Source organism: Bubalus bubalis, chromosome 1, assembly GCF_019923935.1.
Source record: "Bubalus bubalis isolate 160015118507 breed Murrah chromosome 1, NDDB_SH_1, whole genome shotgun sequence".
Lineage (NCBI taxonomy): Eukaryota > Metazoa > Chordata > Mammalia > Artiodactyla > Bovidae > Bubalus > Bubalus bubalis.
This window is the reverse complement of record NC_059157.1, coordinates 116923141-116949246: the sequence shown is the minus strand read 5'-3', so window position 1 is coordinate 116949246 and position 26106 is coordinate 116923141. Positions and strand designations below refer to the sequence as shown.

The 26106-nt window shown below is 34.2% G+C and overlaps 1 protein-coding gene across 9 annotated transcripts in view; it reads left to right on the top strand.

Moving 5' to 3' along the window:
• DLG1 (discs large MAGUK scaffold protein 1) overlaps window positions 1-26106 on the top strand; it is a 262255-nt gene that overhangs the window by 216387 nt on the left and 19762 nt on the right. For 4 of the 9 annotated variants that reach the window (XM_044943013.2, XM_044943017.2, XM_044943037.2 and 1 more), the window contains 6 exons: window positions 1702-1878; window positions 5652-5721; window positions 9448-9547; window positions 18400-18441; window positions 20591-20641; window positions 21754-21855. In XM_044943013.2, coding sequence (XP_044798948.2) covers window positions 1702-1878; window positions 5652-5721; window positions 9448-9547; window positions 18400-18441; window positions 20591-20641; window positions 21754-21855 — 542 coding nt within the window. Of the gene's footprint in view, window positions 1-1701; window positions 1879-5651; window positions 5722-9447; window positions 9548-10231; window positions 10266-18399; window positions 18442-20590; window positions 20642-21753; window positions 21856-26106 lie in introns of all 9 variants that reach the window. The other 5 variants (XM_044943038.2, XM_025285992.3, XM_044943043.2 and 2 more) reach the window with 2 other exon arrangements.

The window sequence follows — 26106 nt, the reverse complement described above, 5'->3', positions numbered from 1 at the left end:
GAGCAAGGAAATAATAAACTCTGTATTCAGAATAGTGGTTATACTCTAATTAGCACTTAACTCAATCTGAGGAAAGCAGGATCGAGGGGAAAAATACACAGGTGAATGTGAGTTTTGTGTAGAAACCTTTAGGTTGATAGTAGATTAACAAGTGTTTATTATATTCTTATGATTAATAACCCACATAAGTATTCCATGAGTACTTCCCTTTTTTTAATGAATCAAAGTACTAAAAGGCAAAGTTTAAATGTTAACATAGGAAGTAGAACTTGTGAGTTCCTCCATTGTTTATTGGTAATATAGTTGTATTGATTAAAAAGTTTAATTTATGATAATAAAAATGTTAAGGTATAGTTTTCCCTTTTCTGAATGTCTTGTGGCATTTGTTCTATCTCTTAAGCTACTCTGTTATCTTGTATTCTGTTTATTTGTATCTTCATCATCTTTGTCATCTTTACCTTTTTAAATAAATATTTAGTAAATGCCTGACTATATCAAACCTTTGTTTTTTGATGTTAACTCTATTTTGCAAGTAGAAAGATGCTTCCTCAGTATTCAGAATTTATTGAAGTAATGACTTGAGCATTTATATAATTTATAATCTTAATTTTTACAGTAGAATTCTATACTTTTAGAATTCTTTCTTCAAATAAAATCCAATGTGTTGTATATGTTTTAATATACGTTTAAGTAAACCTTCCCACTTTTGAGTCACCTATTTCCTTTACACTGTTAGCCACTGAAAAGACTTGAAAGAACATATTTGAAAAGCATTAACTAGTTCATTCATTTAGCTGTCAATTAATTTCACCCCTCTTCAGTTTTACTTCAAGAGACAACTTCTTAAAAGTTGAGTAGCATGAAAAGGAATATGATTTGTATCCTAATTTCCCATTGCCAAATTAAAACAAAAGAATCAATAAATTATATTTTAAATGTAGTTGCTGGGATCCTTCCTCTACTCTTAAGAGAAGTTTTTTGAATATAAGAATTTTAATTTCTTTAAATATTGTGCACTAATTAAGTAGTAAGACATTATTTTGTTATCAAATTTTAAAGTATCCCTAACATTTTGAAATTATTATGTTAAATTAATACAGTATTTTTTCCAAAACAGTTGGCAACTGTTAAATCATCATATAGTCATGTGTAATTAGTTTTCATAGTTGTTATTGACTCTGAAAACCCTATTAACTCTGGTTTTATGAACAAATGAAAGAAATACTTACCTGGGAAAATAATCACTCTGTTCTTCTAGCCTTAAAGTCCACAAATGATGAATCAGATCAGTCAGCAAATTTGTTTTCCCAAGTATGTCTAGTCAAAGGGGAGAGTCTCTTAATATTTACTTTATTAATTTAGAGCAACTCACCAGATTTGTCTTTATTTTAGAATTAAATATAGTTTGCTATTGGATTGTACTAAAAGTATTTTTTTTTATTTTCTCATACAATATTTTAAATTTCTCATACACTATTGAGAGAATAGTATGTCTGTTACCATTACAAGTTAATTTTGCTATTTCTTTTTACTCTCATTGTCTTCTTGTATATAACACAAAATTGAGCTTGGCATTATTTTGCCTACCGTGGTGCATTGTTTCACTGTCTACCTAAATTATATATATACTTTTAGGATCCTGTTTATTTAATATTGATAATATCATTATAAGAAATGCAGACTTTTTTCTTCTTAATCTAGGGCCCTCTTTGATTATGACAAGACTAAAGACAGTGGCCTTCCTAGTCAGGGATTGAACTTCAAATTTGGAGATATCCTCCATGTTATTAATGCTTCTGATGATGAATGGTGGCAAGCCAGACAGGTTACACCAGATGGTGAAAGTGATGAAGTTGGGGTGATTCCCAGTAAACGCAGGTAAATATAAGTCTGTTAGAGTCTTACCACTTGAAAATTGGGCAATGTGAATAATTGCTGGGATTTTTTTTAATTTCTTTTACTGAAGTGATGATTTTATGCTTGGTGTTTTATATTGTGTTTCACAGCCGTTTAATTTTATTCACCTTGTATTGTAACTGGGCTTCCCTGATAGCGCATTTGGTAAAGAATCCACCAGAAATGCAGGAGACCCCAGTTCGATTCCTGTGTCAGGAAGATCTGCTGGAGAAGGAAGAGGCTACCCACTCCAGTATTCTTGGGCTTCCCTTGTGGCTCAGCTGGTAAAGAATGCACCTGCAGTGTGGGAGACCTGGGTTCGATCCCTGGGTTGGGAAGATCCCTTGAAGAAGGGAAAGGCTACCTATTCCAGTATTCTGGCCTGGAGAATCCAGTGGACTTTAGAGTCCATGGGGTCACAAAGAGTCGGACACAACTAAGCGACTTTCACTTCCTTTCACTTTATATTTTAACCAGTGATATAGTAAGAGAATATGAAGCCCCCAAATAGAAATTTCTCTAAAGTTCCTACAAAGTAAGTATATTTTAAATCACTGTGCCACAGATCTATACCAGTGGAGAAAGAATTAAAAACCTCTATAATTTTCCCATGTGGTGGTTTGATTTCAGTCGCTAAGTCATTCTGACTCTTGCAGCCCCATGAACTATAGCCTGCCAGGCTCCTCTGTCCAGGGGATCTTCCTGACCCAGGAATCAAACCCAGGTCTCCTGCTTTGCAGGCAGATTCTTTACTCACTGAGCTATGAGTTTTCCCATGTAGGTGGTGTTAAAACTCAAATTTTCAGGGGTTTTGATCATGTGAATTGCCTCTTCTAGATTAAAAAAGAGAAAGCATTTTAAGTGCAAAATTTTTAGAAATATCTAAAATTTTCTTTTAGATATTTTAGATTTTTAGAAATGTTTAGCTATTTCTTTTAGATATCATCTCTTTTTCTTGTTTAATTTAGAATCATGTGTGCATTCTGTAGTCTTTTCTCTTTGTTTTAACTGGTTATTGTAGTGATTCACTCACTGGTGCGTACTTACCATCTAGTGGCATAAGTGGTTAAGTACAGAATTTCTTTGAAAAAGGTGATCCCAACAACCCTCTCTGAGGTCAATGAAATGTTATTGGATGTCTCTCCTTTTATGGGAAAGGTGTTAAAACATCAGTTCATAATTTCCCCAAAAGAACTTATATATGAGATCTGATTCAGCTAAATCACTGCCTAAAACTTAAAAGTTTTAAGATCAGATCAGTTGCTCAGTTGTGTCCGACTCTTTGCGACCCCATGAATCGCAGCATGCCAGGCCTTCCTGTCCATCACCAACTCCCAGAGTTCACTCAGACTCACGTCCATCGAGTCAGTGATGCCATCCAGCCATCTCATCCTCTGTCGTCCCCTGCTCCTCCTGCCCCCAATCCCTCCCAGCATCAGAGTCTTTTCCAATGAGTCAACTCTTCGCATGAGGTGGCCAAAGTACTGGAGTTTCAGCTTTAGCATCATTCCTTCCAAAGAAATCCCAGGGCTGATCTCCTTCAGAATGGACTGGTTGGATCTCCTTGCAGTCCAAGGGACTCTCAAAAGTCTTCTCCAACACCACAGTTCAAAAGCATCAATTCTTCGGCTCTCAGCCTTCTTCACAGTCCAACTTTCACATCCATACATGACCACAGGAAAAACCATAGCCTTGCCAGTGAAAATTGTCAGAGAGATATTAATGTTTATTTTAGCTAGTTAATTCACTTCAAGTCACGCTTATGATATAATAAACTTGTTCTTTCCTTGTTAATAAACTGGACTTATACTTATTTTGTTGAGACTCTAAATTGATACTTATGCCAAATCATGTGCCTGTTTATAAACCTCTCTACCATATATATATTTGTACATCTGTTGATAGACTTTGAAGAATACAAAGGTTGAAATATTGCCAAGATCTCTATAATTGTGGTTTTGGAATTTATGATTGTTGTTGGCTAGATCCATATTTTTAGCAAGATCCAACTATTTGGTGACAGCTCCTCTTTTAGCAATGCAACCCTCAGCATAACTTCTTCCCTAGAATAGAATATAGTATCCTTTAAATGCAGAAATGCTTCCTCTGTGCCTTGTTGAGTCAATAGAAACCTCACATCTTAAATATCAAGGTCAGAGTTCCTAAAAATTGTCTTTATTTCTGGAAGTCTTTTATCTTGCAAAGGCTTTACATGTGTCTGCAACAAATGAGAAATACAGCTGACTTTGGTGGAAAGAGATATTTTGCATTTTGTATAAAAATTCTCTAAGGTTAGATTTGAAGCCAAAAGTGATAAAAGAGATATACCTTGACACCTCTACAAATTCCCAAATTTGTGAATAATAATATAAAATATAATTTTCCTGCCATAAATTACAGTATGAAATCACAGCCAGTTGTGCCATTTCATCCTTCAGTGTATTCTAAACTTGTATTTTTTTACATAGAATGCTATCATCTTTAATAATAGCACAAGGACTTGGAGTTCTTAGCTAAGAACCTACAGTTCTTAGCTTTCTTTCGGGAACAGTATTGACAAACAGTTGAAGTCACTCAACTATTTAGTAAGCAAAATAATGATTAGAAAACAAAGCCATTTTGAGTTGTACATGTTCACTCACTAAATGTTAGTTTTTCAGTGCCCTGAATAAGTGCCTTGGCAAAATTATAAATTAATTATTCCTATCATGGACCCTCAAGGTTGCTCTGGAATAGTAAAAACAAAAATTTTAAATCCGTGACTGCTAGGGTTCTTCTGTACCCATGGTAAAACTTTATAGTTAGATAATTAAAAAAAAAAAGAAAGAAAGATATGCTTTTATTCATAGGCTTTTTGGTAGGTTTTTCTGCTATATACTAATATGATTGCTATGCTGAAATCAAGAATTTATAAAGCTTAATTTGTATGAAATTTTTCAAGATTCATACTGATTGCAATATTCATACATGGCTGTAGATTGTACACTATATACATTGTTGTAATATGTTGCTTGCTTGTTTCAAAGGTAACACTTTGAACAAGGTTTAAAATTCAAAAGATTTTAACAGCTGTACAGGCCCCCTCTGCACCCTGTTCCCCACCCACCCATTTCACCTTCTTCCATGAGAAGTTAACTAAGGTTACCATTTCTTCTATATCCTTCCAAAGATACTTTAAAACTATATTTTGTGTACTGTAAATGGTTACTTTATGTGTTTATACAAATATATCATTGGAATTAAGCTTAAATGTTTTTATTTCCCTCCTTTTTATTTTTAAAAATTTCAGAGCTGCAGAAAATATAAGTACAAAGAAATACAAGAATAGTATATAGAATACCCACATTTCTTTCATCTACTTTCCTCAGTTGTTAACATTTTACTTCATTTGCTTTCGCTCTGACAGTGAGTTTTTAGCATATGTGTTCCATAAGCTAAATATTCAAAAACCAGAACAAATGGAAAACCTGGAAAATTGCTGAACTCAGAAGTGGTAATCATAATAATTTCAGTACAGTTATGGATTTGAGTGTATATATAAGTATACATACTTGTACTTAATAAGTGGTTTTATTTCATAATAAAATGAGCCCTATATTTCATTTCTCAGAAGTTGTTATTAATTGTGAGATGCAAATGACTTTTAAAGGCTTTAAAATATAAAAATGCTCCATATAAAGTAGCAATCCTGATGATTTCTAGTTAGAGCCTTGAGTATGTTTATTATACTTAAAAAATGATCTGTGCTTTACCAGGGTTGAGAAGAAAGAACGAGCCCGATTAAAAACAGTGAAATTCAATTCTAAAGCAAGAGGAGATAAAGGGGTGCGTATATAAAATCTGTTATTGACTTTTTCATAATTCTTATTTGAGCTACATTATTAAAGTTAGAAGGACCTCTCCATAAGAATTAACAACAGCTCTTGCCATTGGTAGTTTACAATAATAGATTTGCTTGAGTAAGCAATTTATTAAAGCACCCATTTCACAGACTTTTCCAGATTATCAGAATTGTCATTTGGTATATTCTTAACATACTTTTGGTTGTTATTTTTAAAAGTGAAATGAATTCAGCCTTCACACAGATGAACAGTTATTCAGAAACTTGTATCAACAGTATTAATTGCCATAACTAATAATACATCTTCTGAGAAAATAGGTCCCCCCAAATTATTGACTAGTTCCTAATGTAAGTTTATGGAGTTTTGCAAGTGTGGAAATTATCTTGTTCTTTTCCTCCTTTATTCTAATATTACTTAATAATAGAATCCATGTTTCAAATGTTTAAATCAATATGAATTTTTATCTTAAGGAAATAAAGGGACAGTCAAAAGGAGGACTTTGTAAATGGGCAAGAAGTATATCAAAATTATTATTATATATATATATTTTAGATATATTTTTGTTTTCATGTAAAGTCCTTGAATCTGGTGAATGTCAAGGGATGATATCACAGGCTTCATCCTGTAGTATGTGTGTAAATACTGCAATGGAATATTCTAGCAATAAGCCTGAGGAAAGAGCTGAACACATACTGTGTTGAAATACTGTTTATAGCAATGTTTTATATTTGGGGATTTTTACATCTAAAGCAAATGTTTTATACATCTTTTGATCAAGTTTAAAAAGAATATGGAAAATTAACTGTAAATAAATTAATCCTACTCTTTGTACATGTCTGATATCATTAAGCATTCAAAGTTTTAATATTTTAAAGGAATATAGTCCTTGATCAAAGAAATTAAATCTCAGTAAATTGTATAATGTATTCAGTTATCTTGGGAATAATAAATTTCTTTTAAATTTATTTGTACCTTTCAGAAAATACAAAATTATATAGTATAATCTGAAGTAATATTTGAAATAGAAAATCTTTGAAGAAAAATATCCCCAAGTAAATGCTCAGGATTTGAAATATATACAGTGATTTTCATGCTTGTTTTATAATGTCTTTTAAAATATTTTAGTAAATACATTGTCAGTGTATTGAAAAAGGAATTGCATGTTGTAACTTTCCTTTCAAACTGTAAGAAGTTAACTGAATTAACGACATATTTAAATCTTAGTCTTGTTTGTTGACTATAACCAACTTTATACACAGTCACTGTGTTCTAACACAGCACCCAAAGTATGCATGGTACTGAGTGGGGTAAAAATACGCTTGCCATTGATACAGAACTGCATCTCTCTGTAATACCGTTTCCCATTCTAAGCTCTTCTTTTCCTGTCCTTATGTGGTAGGTTATGGACTTTATTTCCAATACAGACTTTTTAAAAACACTTCAGGTTCTCATTAACATTCTTAACATTCATTTAGCTATTTTGAAATACTACATATGGAAATTTTATATCTAGATATTTGATATATGTTTAATAAATTTATAATGTTTTATCAATCCTTGTATTTATTGCACTGTCTCTCTTGCAGTATAGCATGAATAATAATAAGTAACTAAACAGATTGTTTTGTATTGAAAATATAAAGAAACTAGAGGTAGTACGTTTCTTCAGTTTTGTGTTTTCCCTACACATTTTCATCCTCTTTGCTTGTGCTATTTTTCACTTTTAATAAATTCTTCACCTGCAGGATGTTAGATATAATACAATTAATACATTCTTGACTAACAAGCATTTCTTTCTGTCCTATATTATGATATCTTTATGATATCTCATTTTGGCTAACTGCAAAGATATCAAAAATCAAAACATTTTAAACTTCATGTTTCTTTTGGTTGTTTGCTGTGAAACTGACTCTGACCACTATATATGCAGTAGGAGGAGTAAATAACCTTTTATTAAAAATGTATCAGTTTTATTGGATGGCATTAAAATTATTACTAAATTTGAAATCAGTGATTGTCGTGAACAAAAAATTCCTTCCCTAAATTAGATTACCATGAATTTTTTTCCTACACAAACTTGTTTTCTTCTCTTTCTGTTTTCTAAAATTTGGATTCAGGCAAGGGTTTTTATTCAAATAATGCACCTTGACAGTTTGTGAAACTAGAAGCTTATATTTCTCCACATTTTTTTTTCCTCAACTTAGTTTTTAACTTCTACTTTCTTTATCAGAGCCTTCATATTTTAAGATTAATATCAAAACAGTCCACTTGACTAATGACTATGAACTTATTAATTTTGAACTGTTGATATAAAAAGATAAAAATAAAAGTTTTTTTTAAATATTATTTATTATTAAAATAAATATTCTTACCAAAATAAATCTTTTCAAGTAATAGAATTTGAGCTTAAAGTCACTTTAATCCATTTCAGTACCTTAATCACCTGATATCCCATCACTGAAAATATAGGCATACCCCCAAAAAACACCATCTGGTGTTGATATGCTTCAAAATATTGATAGCATCGTATGACATGGATAAACTAAAAAAAAATTGAAACAAAATTTCTATCCTTTATGTTGTTCCCGCTTCAAAAAATAATAATAATTCCTGGTGTCACAAGGCCATTTCCTTCAAGACATGGGTGCCTGTGACAAATTACAAAAGAAGCTATTCCTCTTTAGCCTCATCTTTCTTTGTGCTACATGCTTTTAAAACTCTCAATGCACAAATGGGACATTCAAGAAGGGAAAACACTTGTTTCAGACATCTGTGCAATAAGAGACCATCAAATTGGCTGTCATAACAATTATGTATAAACTATTAGAATTTTAACTGCCTCTCTGGCATTACAAGCATCAAACCTTTTATTCCTTATTTAGGACATGGTGCCAGTGGATTGAATCTGGTTCCATTTTATTTATATATACTTTAAAAATAGATAATATGGTAGAGCTGAAAGGCTAATACATCAGTTATGATGGCATTTAAATTGGCCAGGAAAGTTGAATCTTCTTCCTTGGTTAGATAGCACTGATAATTCTTTTGCTTGACTCTGTGCTTGATGGACACATCTTAGTTTTCTTCCCATTTCGTGATTCATGCCATAAGCATTTAGTTATCCTAATTCTCATTTTAAAAAAAGGTTGTTTTAAATTTTCAACACTAGCAACTTTCTCAGTTTTCTTGGTTCTCTTTTTTAGTAGTGGCTTTTTGTTAGTTTGTTGGAGCCACAGAGAGAGAAAAGGAAAAAATTTGCTAAAGCCAGAGGAAAATGAAGATTATTATGTAAACCATTAAAAATATTTGAATAGCTAAAGTAATTTTGGCTGTAGAGCACCTAGAAATCTTCTTAAAGAATGTGGATTGATATAAATAGATGTGAGTTTGGTTTGGACTATAGTGGTAGCTAATCTGGTTTACTCTTCCCTTTTTTTTTCTTAAAATCAAATAGCACTTACTCATTATTTTTAGGTATCACTGGATTATTCTCCTTAATTTATAAACTTAAATTTTTCAGTACTTTCAGTTAAAATGTTAGAATTTGAGAAGTTAATAGTAAATTAGAAATTTACTGTATAAAGCAAAATTCATATACAAACTGCACACTGTGGTCACAAGAGTCAGCTTTCACAGAGCTACTAGGCTGGGCCTTTGTACACACAGACAGTAGACATCCCTTTGTTTTGCCCCTCCTTCTCTTCTTCAGCAGTCATTCAATGACAAGCGTAAAAAGAACCTCTTTTCCCGAAAATTCCCCTTCTACAAGAACAAGGACCAGAGTGAGCAGGAAACAAGTGATGCTGACCGTAAGTATGTGGATCCAGTGGTCAACTGAAGATAAATGTAGAGGGACCTACTGCCCTGCAGTTGGTTGTTACCATGGAGACAGTTTCAAGAGCTGCAACAGGTTACTATTTATCTTAACTAGGGACAACTTAACAAGCATAAATTAATTTGCGTACCAGTCTTAACTTTTTCTGGCCCCTTAGGGATTCTTAAAGTAAATATTTTTAAGCTGTGTTTAAAATAGGATTATTTTATGTAAAGGTTCTTATAAGAAACATTCAACATAATCTCAAAAGAATATTTTAGACAAAAACATGAGTACCTCAGAACCTTCTTATTGATTTCTAGGTATAGCGTTGCCAATCTTTGATAATAGATCTTTTCAAAACATTCTGTATTATCCTACTTCTTCATTATATGTAGACAATCTGAATTTTATTTTTAAAATAGCAAGAAACAGTCAAAATTTTTGCTTCTCTATCCTAATCAGCTTCTCATATAGAACTTACATTCTTTTAGTAGAGCATATCTAGCCATTAGCTTAATTAAACTTTCAGAAATACGCAGAAGAGCTCTGTAAGATACGTGCACCTGTAATGGTCTTGGAACTGTCTCTTGTTGTAGCACCAATTTTATGCATTACTGACAACTATTTTCTTTGATTATCTTTTTATTGCTTGCTCTCTGGGAACTACTCTCTACAGGAGATCCCTGACGACATGGGATCAAAAGGCCTGAGTAAGTGATCAAAATACTCCCAAGTTACTTTTTTACCTCCATCTACAGACCTACCTTTTTCAGATACATTTTGAGACACGTGGTAGTGCCTATCTGGCATGAGGAGGTGTATGATTTAGATTGCTTTTAGATTTTTCATGTTAATAATATGCTTGGGATTTTTATTTCTATAATACCCTTTAATTTTTTTTTCATTTTTCACATCATTTGAAAAACTCTCTGCTCATATTTTCCTCTTTGTAATTTTTATGGCAATTACTTTCTCTAGGAATTTTTTAAATTTGAAGAAAGACTTCTAATGTTTTTTTAACATAGTACTATCTGCCCTCATTATTAGAAGGTAGAATATAATCTTCTTTACTGTTTTATTCCACCCCACCTTTTTTGTTAAAATAACTTTGAATCTCTGTTCGAAAAGCATAGCTATAATGTGAAATAATAAAACACAATAGACCTTAAATATTAGAAAAGAATTATAGAACTCAAGTTCAAATAGCAGTCTGCATGGTAGGAAAATTTTATATATCTTTTTTATGGAAGATGTAAGTTATGGAAAGAATTATAAGAAATATTATTCTGTGTTTGTTTTTTTTTTAACCAAGATGTCGTCTCTGTTTGGGGGGAATTGTGTGTGTGTGTGTGTGTGTGTACATTATTCCTGTTTAATTTTCTAGTTAGGATTTAATCTTCATATAAAGCTTGGTATAGAGTCTGATATGTAGGAGTCATTCAATGAATATTGGAATGAATGACTGAAATAAGTCATTTTCACAAACAATTTTAAATGTGAATGTGTTCAAATTGATTAAATGTGAAATTTTACCCAATACTGCTAAGTTATTTTAGGTGACAGTGACTCATAGAAAGAATCTTTTAGGCTAAAGTTTTTTTCTAAATAGTTGTTTCCATTTACATTATTAAGCATTTTGAAAACTTCATAATTTGTTGATCATTAAGGATTTAGCCAATATCTTTTAACTTCTAAGTTAATAAACTTTAAATTTCATAGATTTTTTTTCTTGATTAACGCTAACTTTGTATTGGACTTTTAAGCTTAACTATAGGTACTTGACTTTTATTTCAACTTTTAATAATTAAAGGTTTATATTAGATTGAAAGCAGTATGCTTTATATGTAATTATTTCTGTTACACACACTTTGCTATTTATGCATTTGCCTTTTTGGGATCTGGCAAGAGTCAGAAATTTACTGTCACTAGTGGCACCTTTTTTTAATCTCTTTCCTTTGGGAAAAACTCAGTGAAAATCTTCAGAAACTGGAAAAAATTTCCACTGATTTTTAATGCTATAGAATTTATTTTGGGAATGGTCATGCAGTGCTATGGATCATCAAATGATCCCACAGATTTCTGTTATCTGTTGGGTCATCAGAGACCTATGGAAAGCTCATGGAAAAAGGAACTAATGAAGAATTTGGTTCCGATATTGATTTTTTTATAATAGATAACTATACCTTGACCGCTTCCCTGATGGCTCAGAGGGTAAAGCGTCTGTTGCAATGCAGAAGACCCGGGTTCAATCCCTGGATCGGGAACATCCCCCGGAGAAGGAAATGGCAACCCACTCCAGTACTCTTGCCTGGAAAATCCCATGGACGGAGGAGCCTTGAAGGCTACAGTCCATGGGGTCGCAAAGAGTCGGACATGACTGAGCGGACAGATACCTTGACCACATCATATTTTCATTTCTCGTTTTAATTGAGGTGTGGGGCTTGGAAAGAGAAACAAATGAAAAATGATAACTGATTACCCATGTCATTGATTTATTTTCTGGTCATGACTTAAGATTTCTTGAATGATAGGTTTCTATGCTTCATCTCGCAGGAACTGAAAGAATGTATTCACCTGATAACTTGATCACATCAAGAAGATTTTATTTAGAAAAGGTTGATGCAGACAGAAAAAAAATCAGTAAAATTCTAAAACTGGATAAGATGGAGGTTATCACATAAAACATTACTAGCAGCTGACAGGATGCTAATTATTATACAATAGAAAATACTGGGAAGAAGGGTGGGTAGTTATCTACATCTTAAAGTTCAGGATAGGCTTCCCTGGTGGCTCAGCAGTATAAAGAATCCACCTACCGGTGTAAGAGACGTGGGTTCAACCCCTGGGTTGAGAAGATCCCCTGGAGAAGGCAATGGCAACCCACTCCAGTATTTTTGCCTGGGAAATCCAATGGACAAGGAACCTGATGGACTATAGTCCATGGAGTCTCAAAGAGTCAGACACGACTTAGCAACCAAACAACAAAGTTCAGGATACAAGGAATAAACTAAGCAAAATTCTATGCAATTTTAATACAAGAAAATAAGTGTGACTTCATGTTGGTATTCATTAAGCTTTGTTGGAACAGGACTCTGAAAGGATTGAGAACAGAAGGACAAATTATTCCAGATAAACCTGTTGAAGAGCTGTGGAATAACACTGAATAGCAAGAAAGATGGACATCTGCATGTAATTTCACACAACCTTTGAAAAAATAGGGTATTTAATTAAAGAACACAGAGAGAAACAAAATACCCTAGAATACTCTTCATAGACAAGAATTCAATGATTCTACAAAGAAGAAAATCAAATTATTGATTTACCCTGCTGACAGTAGAGGAAGCAATAAGAGAAATTGTCTTTCAAAACCTAATTTTGACTAACAGAACTAATTAGAATATGATGGAAATCTGGGAGGATGCAACTAAATCATCATAGCTTGTAAAAGAGCCAGAAATAGAAATCTGTGTAGCTTTTATGCTTTAAGGAGGCAATTTTGAAAAAATTGAAGAGGAAAAAAACTGGTCAAGATTACTTTCAGTTCGGTTCAGTTCAGTCACTCAGTCGTGTCCGACTCTTTGCAACCCCATGAATTGCAGCTCGCCAGGCCTCCCTGTCCATCACCAACTCCCTGAGTTCACTCAAACTCACATCCATCGAGGCGGTGATGCCATCCAGCCATCTCATCCTCTGTCGTCCCCTTCTCCTCCTGCCCCCAATCCCTCCCAGCAACAGAGTCTTTTCCAATGAGTCAACTCTTCACATGAGGTGGCCAAACTACTGGAGTTTCAGCTTCAGCATCATCCTTCTGAAGAACACCCAAGACTGATCTCCTTTAGGATGGACTGGTTAGATCTCCTTGCAGTCCAAGGGACTCTCAAGAGTCTTCTCCAACACCACAGTTCAAAAGCATCAATTCTTCGGCGCTCAGCTTTCTTCACAGTCCAACTTTCACATCCATGCATGACTACTGGAAAAACCATAGCCTTGACTAGACGGACCTTTGTTGGCAAAGCAATGTCTCTGCTTTTGAATATGCTGTCTAGGTTGGTCATAACTTTCCTTCCAAGGAGTAAGCGTCTTTTAATTTCATGCCTGCAATCACCATCTGCAGTGATTTTGGAGCCCAAAAAAATAAAGTCTGACACTGTTTCCATGTTTCCCCATCTATTTCCCATGAAGTGATGGGACCAGATGCCATGATCTTAGTTTTCTGAATGTTGTGCTTTAAGCCAACTTTTTCACTCTCCTCTTTTACTTTCATCAAGATGCTTTTGAGTTCCTCTTCACTTTCTGCCATAAGGGTGGTGTCATCTGCATATCTGAGGTTATTGATATTTCTCCTGGCAATGTTGATTCCAGCTTGTGCTTCTTCCAGCCCAGCCTTTCTCATGATATACTCTGCATAGAAGTTAAATAAACAGGGTGACAATATACAGCCTTGACGTACTCCTTTTCCTATTTGGAACCAATCTGTTGTTTCTTTAGAAGAGAATAAAAAGTGTGTGTAGTTCAGTAGTGGTTATATAAGGTGCTCAGAAATGAAATTATAGCATACAATTTCAGACATGATTTGTACCTGTGTTTTGTATGCAGTTTATTTTTATAGCTTTCCATTTTGTAGAATACCTCAGAAACTTCTACAGTTAGGCACATAGGTTTCCTGTTACATCCCGTCTTTTTCTGTCTTAAAGACTTAAGTAAGTAGAATGGTACAGAGCTCTTAGATGCCAAAGCCGGACTTACTTTCATTTGTGTGAAGAATGTGTGAGAGTAAAAAAAAGTAAGTTTAAGAGTAGTAGGATTCTTTGAGACTGATGATGTGTAGTATTTAGGGAAAACAAAGAGAAAACACATATAGTCTCAAGAAAAAAATGTTTGATTAGAAAGGTGGGACTTGATTAGAGAGATTTGAAATGGTTGTGATCATCAAACATTATAAACAAAAGTTAAAACTTTAAGAGTTTTACTGTACTGTTTATACTGTTTACTATTTATACTGTCTTATGTCAAAAGGATAATATTTTAATACATAGATTTCTGAAAAATCAAGTAAGAAGCTAACTCTTCATTGGAAAACTGGACAAATGATACAAGAAGAGTACTCAGAAAATAAGCCAATTAAATAAACACATAAAAATGTTTAACAGCCCTAATAATGAATAAACAAAATGATATGTTTTACCCATCAGCTTAGCAAACTTTTCTTTTAAAAGAATATCCAGTGATGGACATGGTTCTGTGAAATGACTGCTTTTAACATACTACTTTTAGGAGTGTAAATTGGTATAGCATTTTTGGAAAAGCATATCTTTTGACCTACTAATTCCTCTTCAGGGAATTGACCCTGAGGATGTAATCAGAGGTGGAGACATAGGTTTATATATCAGGGTGTTTCATTAATCTTTAGAAATTCAGTTCAGTCGCTCAGTCGTGTCCGACTCTTTGTGACCCCATGAATCACAACACGCCAGGCCTCCCTTTCCATCACCAACTTCTGGAGTTTACCCAAACTCATGTCCATCAAGTCAGTGATGCCATCCAGCCATCTCATCCTCTGTCGTCCCCTTCTCCTCCTGCCCCCAATCCCTCCCAGCATCAGGGTCTTTTCCAATGAGTCATCTCTTCGCATGAGGTAGCCAAAGTGTTGGAGTTTGAGCTTCAGCATCAGTCCTTCCAAAGAACACCCAGGACTGATCTCCTTTAGGATGGACTGGTTGGATCTCCTTGCTATCCAAGGGACTCTCAAGAGTCTTCTCCAACACCACACTTCAAAAGCATCAATTCTTTGGCGCTCAGCTTTCTTCACAGTCCAACTCTCACATCCATACATGACCACTGGAAAAACCATAGCCTTGACTAGATGGACTTTTGTTGGCAAAGTAATGTCTCTGCTTTTGAATATGCTATCTAGGTTGATCATGACTTTCCTTCCAAGGAGTAAGCGTCTTTTAATTTCATGGCTGCAATCACCATCTGCAGTGATTTTGGAGCCCAGAAATATAAAGTCTGACACTGTTTCCACTGTTTCCCCATGTATTTGCCATGAAGTGATGGGGTTAGAAATTACAGCCCCTCAAAATTGAAACGCCCCTAAAATGCCTTACAGCTGGGAAGTAGTTGATGAGGAATGACATATTATACAGTATAATATTTTATAACCATTGAAACTCATATTAAAGCATAATGTTGTGGAAAATGCTCACAATATAAGTGAAGAAAGTAAACTATGAAACTACATATATTGTCTCAGATTTGTAAATAAACATATATATTTAGGGCTATTTTGAATGGTGTTCCTTTGAACATTCCTTTAATGTCTTTTAGTATGAATATATGTATTTCTGTTGGGAAAATACCTAGGAAATGAATTGTTGAGTCACAGATATATAAATATGATAGGCTTTAGTAGATAGTGCCAAGTAATTTTACAAAGTGAGTATATCAATTTACCCCACTCCCCACCTCCAGTAGTATGTGAGTTCCATTTGCTACATATCTTTGACTACACTTGACATACCTTTTGTTTTAGTTTTTTCATTTTGGTCATTCTGGTGGATGGTAGATACCTTTTGTGGTGCTTGTTTTTTAACTATTTTAATTGGAGGCCAATTACTTTACAATATTGTGATGGTTTTAGGCATACATTGACATGAAGTAGCCATGAGTGTACAGGTATAATCCCCCTATCCTGAATCCACCTCCCACTTCCCTCCCCACTCCATCCCTCTGAGTTGTGCCAGAGCACCAGATTTGAGTGCCCTGCCTGCTTCATGCATCTAACTTACACTGGTCATCTATTTTACATATGGTAATTAATATACGTGTTTCAATGCTATTCTCTCATACCATCCCACAGTCACCTCTCCCACATAGTCAGCTGTTAGGGTTTTAATTTTCATTTCCCTGATAAGTAATAAACTTGAACACCTTTTATATGTTTATTGGATATTTGAATATTTTCTTTGATAAAATGCCTTGTAAAAGATTATTTGTATTATTAGGGAAAGAGCATTTTACCTGTTTAATAAGCTCCCAACCAATGGTGATGATGCTATTCCAAGGGCAATGCTTTAAGTAGCAAGATTTTACTGTAGAGGAGTTATTTAAAGCACACTTGAAAGAACTTGAATTTGATTGCTTTATAACTATTGGTAATTTTAGAGAATGCAAGATAAGTAAGAGAAATCCCCAGAAAAGAGAATGTAGTACCTTTAACTTTGTATATATGTATATAACATGTCAGGTATATTCAGTAGTAGAGAAATAATAAAATAAACCCCACAAGCATTCATTTATCCAACTTCTCTAATTGTCAACCCATGGTTAATGTTTCTTCTATACTTTGACTTACTCTCCCCTTCCACTTGCTCAAATGCAATAACTAACATTTCTTTCTTTTCTATATTAGAAATCCTAGTATAAATTTAAGAACTTTTTCTTTTTTCTATGTGGCATTCCTACTTCTGGGAATGAATTTTAAGGAAATAGGACAAAAGGTGAAAAACATATAAATGAACACATTCATAATAATGAATTGTTGATGTCTATGAAAAACAGTTTAAAGCAAAATAAATAGATAAATCATGATTTAACAGTCCAATAGAATATTATACAACAGTTTAAAATGATTGTTTTGACATCTGTGTGATAACATGAGAATAAATTTTTAAATATAAACTTTAAAAAACCACCATTTTTTAAATGTTTACATATTTTTCAGTCTTATAATTTTTAATGTTCCTCCTTTATTTAAAATATACATAGCAATGATTAAGAAAGTTGTATCTTGTCTTTGCAAGTTAGAATAACGACTTATTTTTCACAATGACAGCATTTCAAGAACTGTACTAAGTTTTACCATTCTCTAAATTTAGGAGACTGTGTAGGTGGTATGGTACAGCATATATTTCTCCCCAAACTTTTTCCTTATGCTTAAATTTTTGTTTCCTTCACCTGACATAAGAAATTTAGATTTACATCTCTTCCATGGAAATTTTTGTTATTTTAGTTTTTATAGATAAAATTCCTTTTTATTGAAAGGAGAACACTTACTAAGACTACACTAGAGATTACATTTACATGAGAAGAGTGCTGGGTGTTACTGAACAATCAAGTTATGAAATGGGGTCACTTTGAAAGGAGGGGCCAGGCATATGGGTTTGTTTATCATCTTTTTGTTTTGCAAAACAGCTGTTGTCAGTTTTACCAAAGCAGTTTCTCAGAAATCCTAGTCTACTTTAAAATACAATCCCACCTTCTAGAATTCTGTTCCATTTGACCTTTTTTAGAGCATCAGGAAATCTGGGGTATCCAGAATACTTTATCTGTATGATCTCAGACATAGATTTTCATTTCTTCAGGAACAAGAAAGAAACTAAGCTAAAAGCGGGGTTATTTTTTTTTTTCCATTTATTTTTTAAGATACCACTTCCTTATAATGGACCTCTGTTTTCTCCAATATAACTTGTCTCCTTTGTTAGTCATTACTGCATCATGACATAAAGTAAATGGTGTCAGTGACATTCTCTCATTGGGGTTTTTATGTTGACAGTTGGACTAATTTAGGATCTACTTGCCATTCATAATAAGATTTTGTTCATAAACTGTTGAACAGAAAATGAAGCATTGTCCTTGCTTACAGATTTTTCTCCTTGCCAGTTCATATTCATTTATTTGAAATAAACTTTTCAAAGAAAATCAGAAATGTTTTTAAAAACTCTTTGGATATCGGTGGTTTATATCTCAACATTTTGTTGTCACCTTGTGTTTATTTTGATAATTTGCTTTTTTTAAACTCATGACTGTGTTTTCTTTATTTTTTCCATTGTCCTGCAATTTCAGAACATGTAACTTCTAATGCCAGCGATAGCGAAAGTAGTTACCGTAAGTGTTTTAAGTTATTTGTTCTTTTGTTATCTCCAGTAATATATCCTGTGGGGGTTTTTCCCTTAGTGATGTATTCTGAAAACTGAAAATTAGGTGCTTACTATGTTATAGGGAGAGCCAAGTAAAATACTTTATAGATAAAGTCATGCTATATGTACAGAAGTTAATTTCCAAAGTTTTCATAAAATACAAAAACTCATTTTAACAAAACTGCTGTTCATGTACACAATATGTGTATGTGTATTTGTATCTTTTATAAGAAGTAAATAGCTAAATAGGGATAAGCTTGTGTTTTGCATTTTAGTTCAGTAATTCTGTTTTGAACATGGGCATTAAAATATTTTTCAATAATGCTAAATTATAATTAGGTTTATTTCCTTTTTTATTTTGTGTCACTAATACTGATGTGTGTCAAGATACTATGTATTGCCAGCTTTTGGTGAACATAAGAAATGACAAAGGGAAAATTTTCAACTATTATTCAAACAGTAATACTAATTTATTTTTTGGTTTATTTGTTATAGTCTTGGTATTATATTATTAAGTGATGTATATAAGCATGTGAAATTTTAAAACACATTTGGGCATGGGAGGCGGGAAGAGTACATGAATATTGTCAGTTATAACACCTTCAAAATTAAAATTGCTTTTCTGACTTTTTTTTTTTTTTTTTACTGCTGTCTAATATGAAAGTAATCTTGATTACAGATGAGTATGGCTGCTCAAAAGGTCCATCCTGTTAATATCAGTCTAATATTTTTCATGTTGACAATATATACTTTTAACCCTCATTCATTTGATTGGTTGTTATTTTTTATGCATAATAGTTATTTAATGATTTTCTTTGTTGGTGTGGTAGTGTGATTTCTCATATTTTAGCGTTTTATTAACTTATATCAGAACTCACCAGAGAGTAGTTGTGAAGCTTTCTAGACTAAAAAGAGGTAATGAAAGTATATACTGTCTGTCTCACCATTTGCATGTATTATTAGGTGTGGAAAATTCAAATTGCATGTTTCTGATAACATGTAAAATATGTTTTACATACAGTGCTTTTAAAAGCAACTCGTAAATATATATATATATCTGATATAATAAATTTTAAAACAACAAAATATACTTTTAAAGCAGGAAAGAATATTTATACCAGTATAAGAACTTAAAAGATTTATAGCTGCATACATGTAATATAAACAAATTTAGTGAAAAGATTGTTATAGAGTCATAATCATCAAGGAAAATATCTTTAAATACATTCTCCAAATACTGGTTGATTTCATTGAACCACTTAAATCTTACAATTCTTCCTAGTTTGTTTTCTACATGTGTGTGTGTATGTGTGTTTGTGTATTAAGAACTGAAGTTTTCAACTTTTTATTTTCGTTGAGCAGAGGTATAATGTGTAGACTTTTCTGTGTAGGATAGTCATATGCTCTAATTCTTTAACTTAGAGAATTTAACTTGTGAAAAGTGCTTTTAAGATCAAAGCAAAATATATTATTTCTCCTTTACTATCAATGTGATGCATCTTACTGAAAAAGAATTTAATTTTATCTAAAACTTTTTTTACTCAAAATGTTATTTTTTTAAAAAATTGAACAAATGAATTATAGTAATCAATGAATTTTTTTCATCAATGAAATAGTAACACTAATTTTACCTTTGCATTAAAATTTTTGGGTTAGAGAATAGTTGTAATTATAAAATGTATATGCAATATTAAATGTTATACCTGGTAAGACCAAAAATACAGCATATTAATAACACTAACTTATCTAATATGCATATATGTAGGACTGCTCGTTAAAGTAGTAACTTTAAAATATTTAAGAGTTTAGATTCTCAGTAAAAAATTAATAGCTTATGCTTGACATTCCAAGTGAAAATTTAATCTGTAAAACACAGAATAATAGAAAGTTAGTTATTAATAGCACAATTATAATTTGTTTTTATATATACCAGTCTTTGTGACTCTAATTTTTCATTTTTCCCATAAATCTTGCCATAATTAATTTATAAAGTGCCTTTTTTATGTCTTCACTGATTTTCTCAGGAAAATTGTAGTATTTTATATGTTCCATTAAAGAATTAAATTAGTATAGTTATCTTTATAGATTTTCTTACCTGTATTTTAACTTTCTAATAGGTGGTCAAGAAGAATATGTCTTATCTTATGAACCAGTGAATCAACAAGAAGGTTTGTGAAGTCTGTTTATATTTTACAGTCTTATAGAAACACATAATTTGAAAAATCAATCTAACTCAATTCATATCTTAAAACATTTTTACAGTATACCTTAAAAAAACATTTTGTTAGAATTTTAGTGTTTTTTCTTACTACATGTATCTGTATATAGAATTTTACTATGTATATTTTATAAAACATGATTTAACCCATAGATTATTAAAATCTAGTCATTTTATATTGGTGTTTTATTTCTTAAGCAGCTGCTTTCCCGTGTTCACAATAGTATCACTATCCTTCTAATAACCCTTGTTCAAAATCTTGGAATCATCTTTGATCTTTCTCTGCTCTTCATCTCCCTTGTCCAGTCAGTTTCTAGGCCCTATTTATTCTTACCATGTCTTTCTTATTTATAACCTCCTTTCATCCCTCCTGCCAAATATTAAGTCTAATTTTCACTGCCAGTCTCCCTGCTTCCAGCACGATCCCTGACAATCCAGTGTTTATACTTCTATTAGATCATCATTCTAGATGACTACTCTGATTATACCACATTTCTTTTTTGCCCTTCTTTGATATGCTTCCTTGCAGTTATTGCTTCAGAAAGGATCAGTAAAACACTGTACTGTGTTTTCTCATTTGTAATGAGATGATGTTAACAATGTATAGAAACATTATCTACTAAAATGCTGGGTTTAAGTTGGTAAAATTTATCTAAGTGTATGACTTCAAACAGGGCTTCCCTAGTGGCTAAGATGGTAAAGAATCTGTCTGCAATGCAGAAGACTCGGGTTCCATCCCTGGGTCAGGAAGATCCCCTGGAGAAGGGAATGGCTACCCACTCCAGTATTCTTGCCTGGAGAATTCCATGGACAGAGGAGCCTGCAGGCTACAGTCCATGTAGTCACAGGTGCAGAGCTGAGTGACACTAACACTTATGAACTTGACTTCAAACAGATTGAAGTTTAAGATTTTAATAAATGTTTGGAAACTATCAAGTTGAGCATCATTGGTAGAGAAAGAAAAAAAGGAAATTCTTCATAAGGATACTTTTGTTTTCTAGTAAAAATACATAGATGTTTGTTGAGTGTTTATTCCTTTTAACATGCAGTTTATTTTTATAGTTAATTATACTCGACCAGTGATCATATTGGGACCTATGAAAGACAGGATAAATGATGACCTGATCTCAGAATTTCCTGACAAATTTGGATCATGTGTTCCTCGTGAGTAACTCACATAAAAATTCTTAGTTAATGTTCTTAACATTTTGTCACTGTGTGGTCAGAGTAAGCATTGCCTTTTTTTTCCTCTTTTTTATTTTTTAAATTATGAAAGTATGAAACGCATTTATAGGAGACTTGGTAAATACAGAACAAAGTTATATATAGTTTCACTATTATATTACAATTATTTTTTTTACTAGATAAATTAAGATTTTTAGTTGGAGTTTCAATAGCAAACTCTCAAAAATTAATAACAATAAATATACAGAAAAGTAGAAGAATGTAGTAGACCTCAAAAGCACTATAACCAATTCAACATTATTAAGGTTTATATAGTTTTCACACTATAGTGGGAAACAAATTCTATTCAGGTTCCCATAGACTATAAACTAGGAGACACTAGAACATATCCAGGGACATAAAACAGGTGCAGAAAAAATTTGTGGTCTAATGAAACTCAAATCATACAGAGTCTGTCCTGTTACCACTGTGGAATTATGTTAAAAATCAGTATCAAAAGATATTTGAAAATAAGCCACATATTTTCAAGTGTAGTGTGACATTTACCAATAGAGATCTTTGACCTAGCCATTGAAAGCCTCATTAAAGTTAGAAGACTGAAAAAACACAGACGGTGATTGTAGAGAAGAAAACATTTAAGTGAGAAATTGATATCAAAGATAGTTAAGTAGAAGTACATGCACTCATCTCCTCCTGCAAGAGCACTAAAATTACAACTAGCTATTGAACAACATTCGACAGAACACTGGAACCCACCAAAAAAAGATAATCCATGTCCAAAGACAAAGAAGCTGCAACAAGATGGTGGGAGAGGTGCAAACACAATAAAATGAAATCCCATACCTGCTAGGTGGCTGACCCACAATCTAGAGAACAATAGTACCAAAGAAGTTCTCCTCCTGTTGTGGCAGTTCTGAGCCTCCTGTCAGGATTTGCAGCCTGCACATCCAGCAAAGGGACTGGGAATCCCCAGGCAGTCTGACTTTGAAGGCCAGTGGAATTTGATTACAGACTAGGGGAAACAGAGACTGCACTCTTGGAGGACACAAACAAAATCTTGTACACGCCAAGACCCAGGGGAAAGGAGCAGTGACTCCACAGGAGACTGAACCAAGCCTACCTGCTAGTGTTGGAGGGTCTCCTGTGGAGGTGTGGGTCAGCAGTGACTTGCCATAGGGACAGAGGCAATGGCAGGAGCAGTCCTAGGGCGGCCCTTTGGTGTAAGTCCTCTTGGAAAGTTGCCATTAACCCATAGAGCCTATAAACCCCAGGGCTTAAGTCAAACAACTAATAGGGAGGGAGCACAGCCCCACCCATCAGTAGATAATTGGATTGAAGTTTTACTGAGCACAGCCCTGCCCACCAGAGCAAGACTCAGTTTTTCCCACCACCAGTCCCTCCCATCAGGAAGCCTATACAAGCCTCTTAGCCTCATTCACCAGAGGGCAGACAGTAGAAGCAAGAATAATTACAATCCCACAGCAGCTAGAAACAAAACCACATCACAGAAAGTTAACCAGGATGAAAAAGCAGAGGGTTTTGTCCCATATGAAGGGACAAGGTAAAACCCCAGAAAAACAAATGAATGAAGTGGTGATGGGCAACCTTCCAGAAAAAGAATTCAGAATAATGATAGTGGAGATGATCTAGGATCTCGGGAAAAGAATGGAGGCAAAGATTGAGAAGATGCAAGAAATGTTTACCAAAGACCTAGAAAAAACAAACCAGTGAAAGCGATGGCACCCCACTCCAGTACTCTTGCCTGGAGAGTCCCATGGACGGAGGAGCCTGGTGGGCTGCAGTCCATAGGGTCGTGAAGAGTCGGACACGACTGAGCGACTTCCCTTTCACTTTTCACTTTCATGCATTGGAGAAGGAAATGGCAACCCACTCCAGTGTTCTTGCCTGGAGAATCCCAGGGATGGGGGGAGCCTGGTGGGCTGCCATCTATGCGGTCGCACAGAGTCGGACATGACTGAAGTGACTTAGCAGCAGCAGAAAGAACAAACAAAAATGAACAATACACTAGAAGAAATCAATAGCAGAATAACTGATGTAGAACAGATAAGTGACCTACAGGACAGAATGGTGAAAATCACTGCTGCAGAACAGAGTATAGGAAAAAATAAAAAGCCTAAGAGACCTCTGAGACAGCATTAAACACACCAACATTCACATTATAAGGGTCCCAGAAGGAGGAGAGAGAGAGAGAAAGGACCTGAGAAAATACTTGAAGAGATAATAGCCAAAAACTTCCCTAAAGTGGGAAAGGAAATAGCCAAGTCCAAGAAGCACAGAGAGTCCCAGGCAGGATGAACTCAAGGAGGAATACACCAAGACACATAGTAGTCAAACTGACAGAAATTAAAGACAAAATATTAAAAGCAAAAAGGGGAAAATGACAAATAACATACAAGGCAATTCCCATAAGGTTATCAGCTGATATCTCAACAGAAACTCTCTATGGCAGAAGAAAATGGCACAGTATATTTAAAGCGATGAAAGGGAAGAACCTACAACCAAGAATACTCTACCCAGCAAGACTCTCATTCAGATTTGACAGAGAAATCAAAAGCTTTCCAGGCAAGCAAAAGTTAAGAAAATTCAACACCAAACCCAGCTTTACGACAAACACTAAAGGAACTTCTCTAAGCAGGAAACCCAAGACAAGGACAAGACCTACAAAAAATTAATCCAAAACAATTAAGAAAATGGATAAAGAATCATACATATGGACAATTACCTTAACTCTGAATGGATTAAATGAACCAACCAAAAGACCTAGATAGGCTGGGCAGATGAGAACATGTGCATGTATGCACTTTGACTAACCACATCACTCTACTTAACCCCCCAAATTATATGTAATTATTTTGTATTATTAGGTTCAACAGGTTTCCATTATGGCTTGTAATTGTAATTATCTTTTTTTATTGTCTGGTTATCGATTGTGAAAACTGATAAACATCTTTTACTATCGTGATTATGTAACTATTACTTAATACCATTGTATCATGATTGGTCAACAGAAAATAATATAATTCTGTATCACTGCTGCTGCTGCTGCTAAGTCACTTCAGTCGTGTCCGACTCTGTGCGACCCCATAGATGGCAGCCCACCAGGCTCCCCTGTCCCTGGGATTCTCCAGGCAAGAACACTGGAGTGGGTTGCCATTTCCTTCTCCAATGCGTGAAAGTGAAGTCAGTCAGTCGTGTCCGACTCCCAGCGACCCCATGGACTGCAGCCCACCAGGCTCTCTTCTAAGATGTGGTACATATATACAATGGAGTATTACCCTGCCATAAAAAGAGTGAAATAATGCCATTTGCAGCAACATGAATAGACCTAGAGATTGTCATACTGAGTTTTAAGGCATACAAAGAAAAACCAATGTATGATACTGCTTATATGTGGGACGTAAAAAAAAATAATAATACAAATGAATCTGTTTACAGAATGGAAGCAGGCTCACAGACATAGAAAACAAATCTATAGTTACCAAAGGGAAAAGAGGTAGGGGAGGTATTAATTAGGAGTTTAGGATTAGCAGATACATGCTACTTGCCTGAAAGTGAAAGTGAAGTCGCTCAGTCGTGTCCAACTCTTAGCAACCCCATGGACTGCAGCCTACCAGCCTCCTCCATCCATGGGATTTTCCAGGCAAGAGTACTGGAGTGGGGTGCCATTCACTTTTCACTTTCATGCATTGGAGAAGGAAATGGCAACCCACTCCAGTATTCTTGCCTGGAGAATCCCAGGGATAGGGGAGCCTGGTGGGCTGCCGTCTGTGGGGTCGCACAGAGTCTGATACAACTGAAGCAGCTTAGCAGCAGCAGCAGCTACTTGCTTAATCACTTCAGTTGTGTCCAACTTTGTGCGACACTATGGACTGCAGCCTTTCAGGCTCTCTGTCCATGGGATTCTCTAGGCAAGAATACTGGAGTGGGTTGCCATGACTTTCTCCAGGGGATCTTCTCGACCCAGGGATCAAACCTGGGTCTCCTGCCTTTCAAGCAGTTTCTTTACCACTGAGCCACCAGGGAATCCCAATCTGAATACTGTCTCCTATCAAATGTATCACCATCCTCCAGATTTAGAGCATATGCTGGCATAAACTGTTACATCACAGTTAAGTGTGAAACCTTGCTTCAAAATATTGCTCATTATTAATTTTCAGAAGATACATCATAGGACCATAAGAGTAACTGGTGGGCAAATGGCTGAGAAAT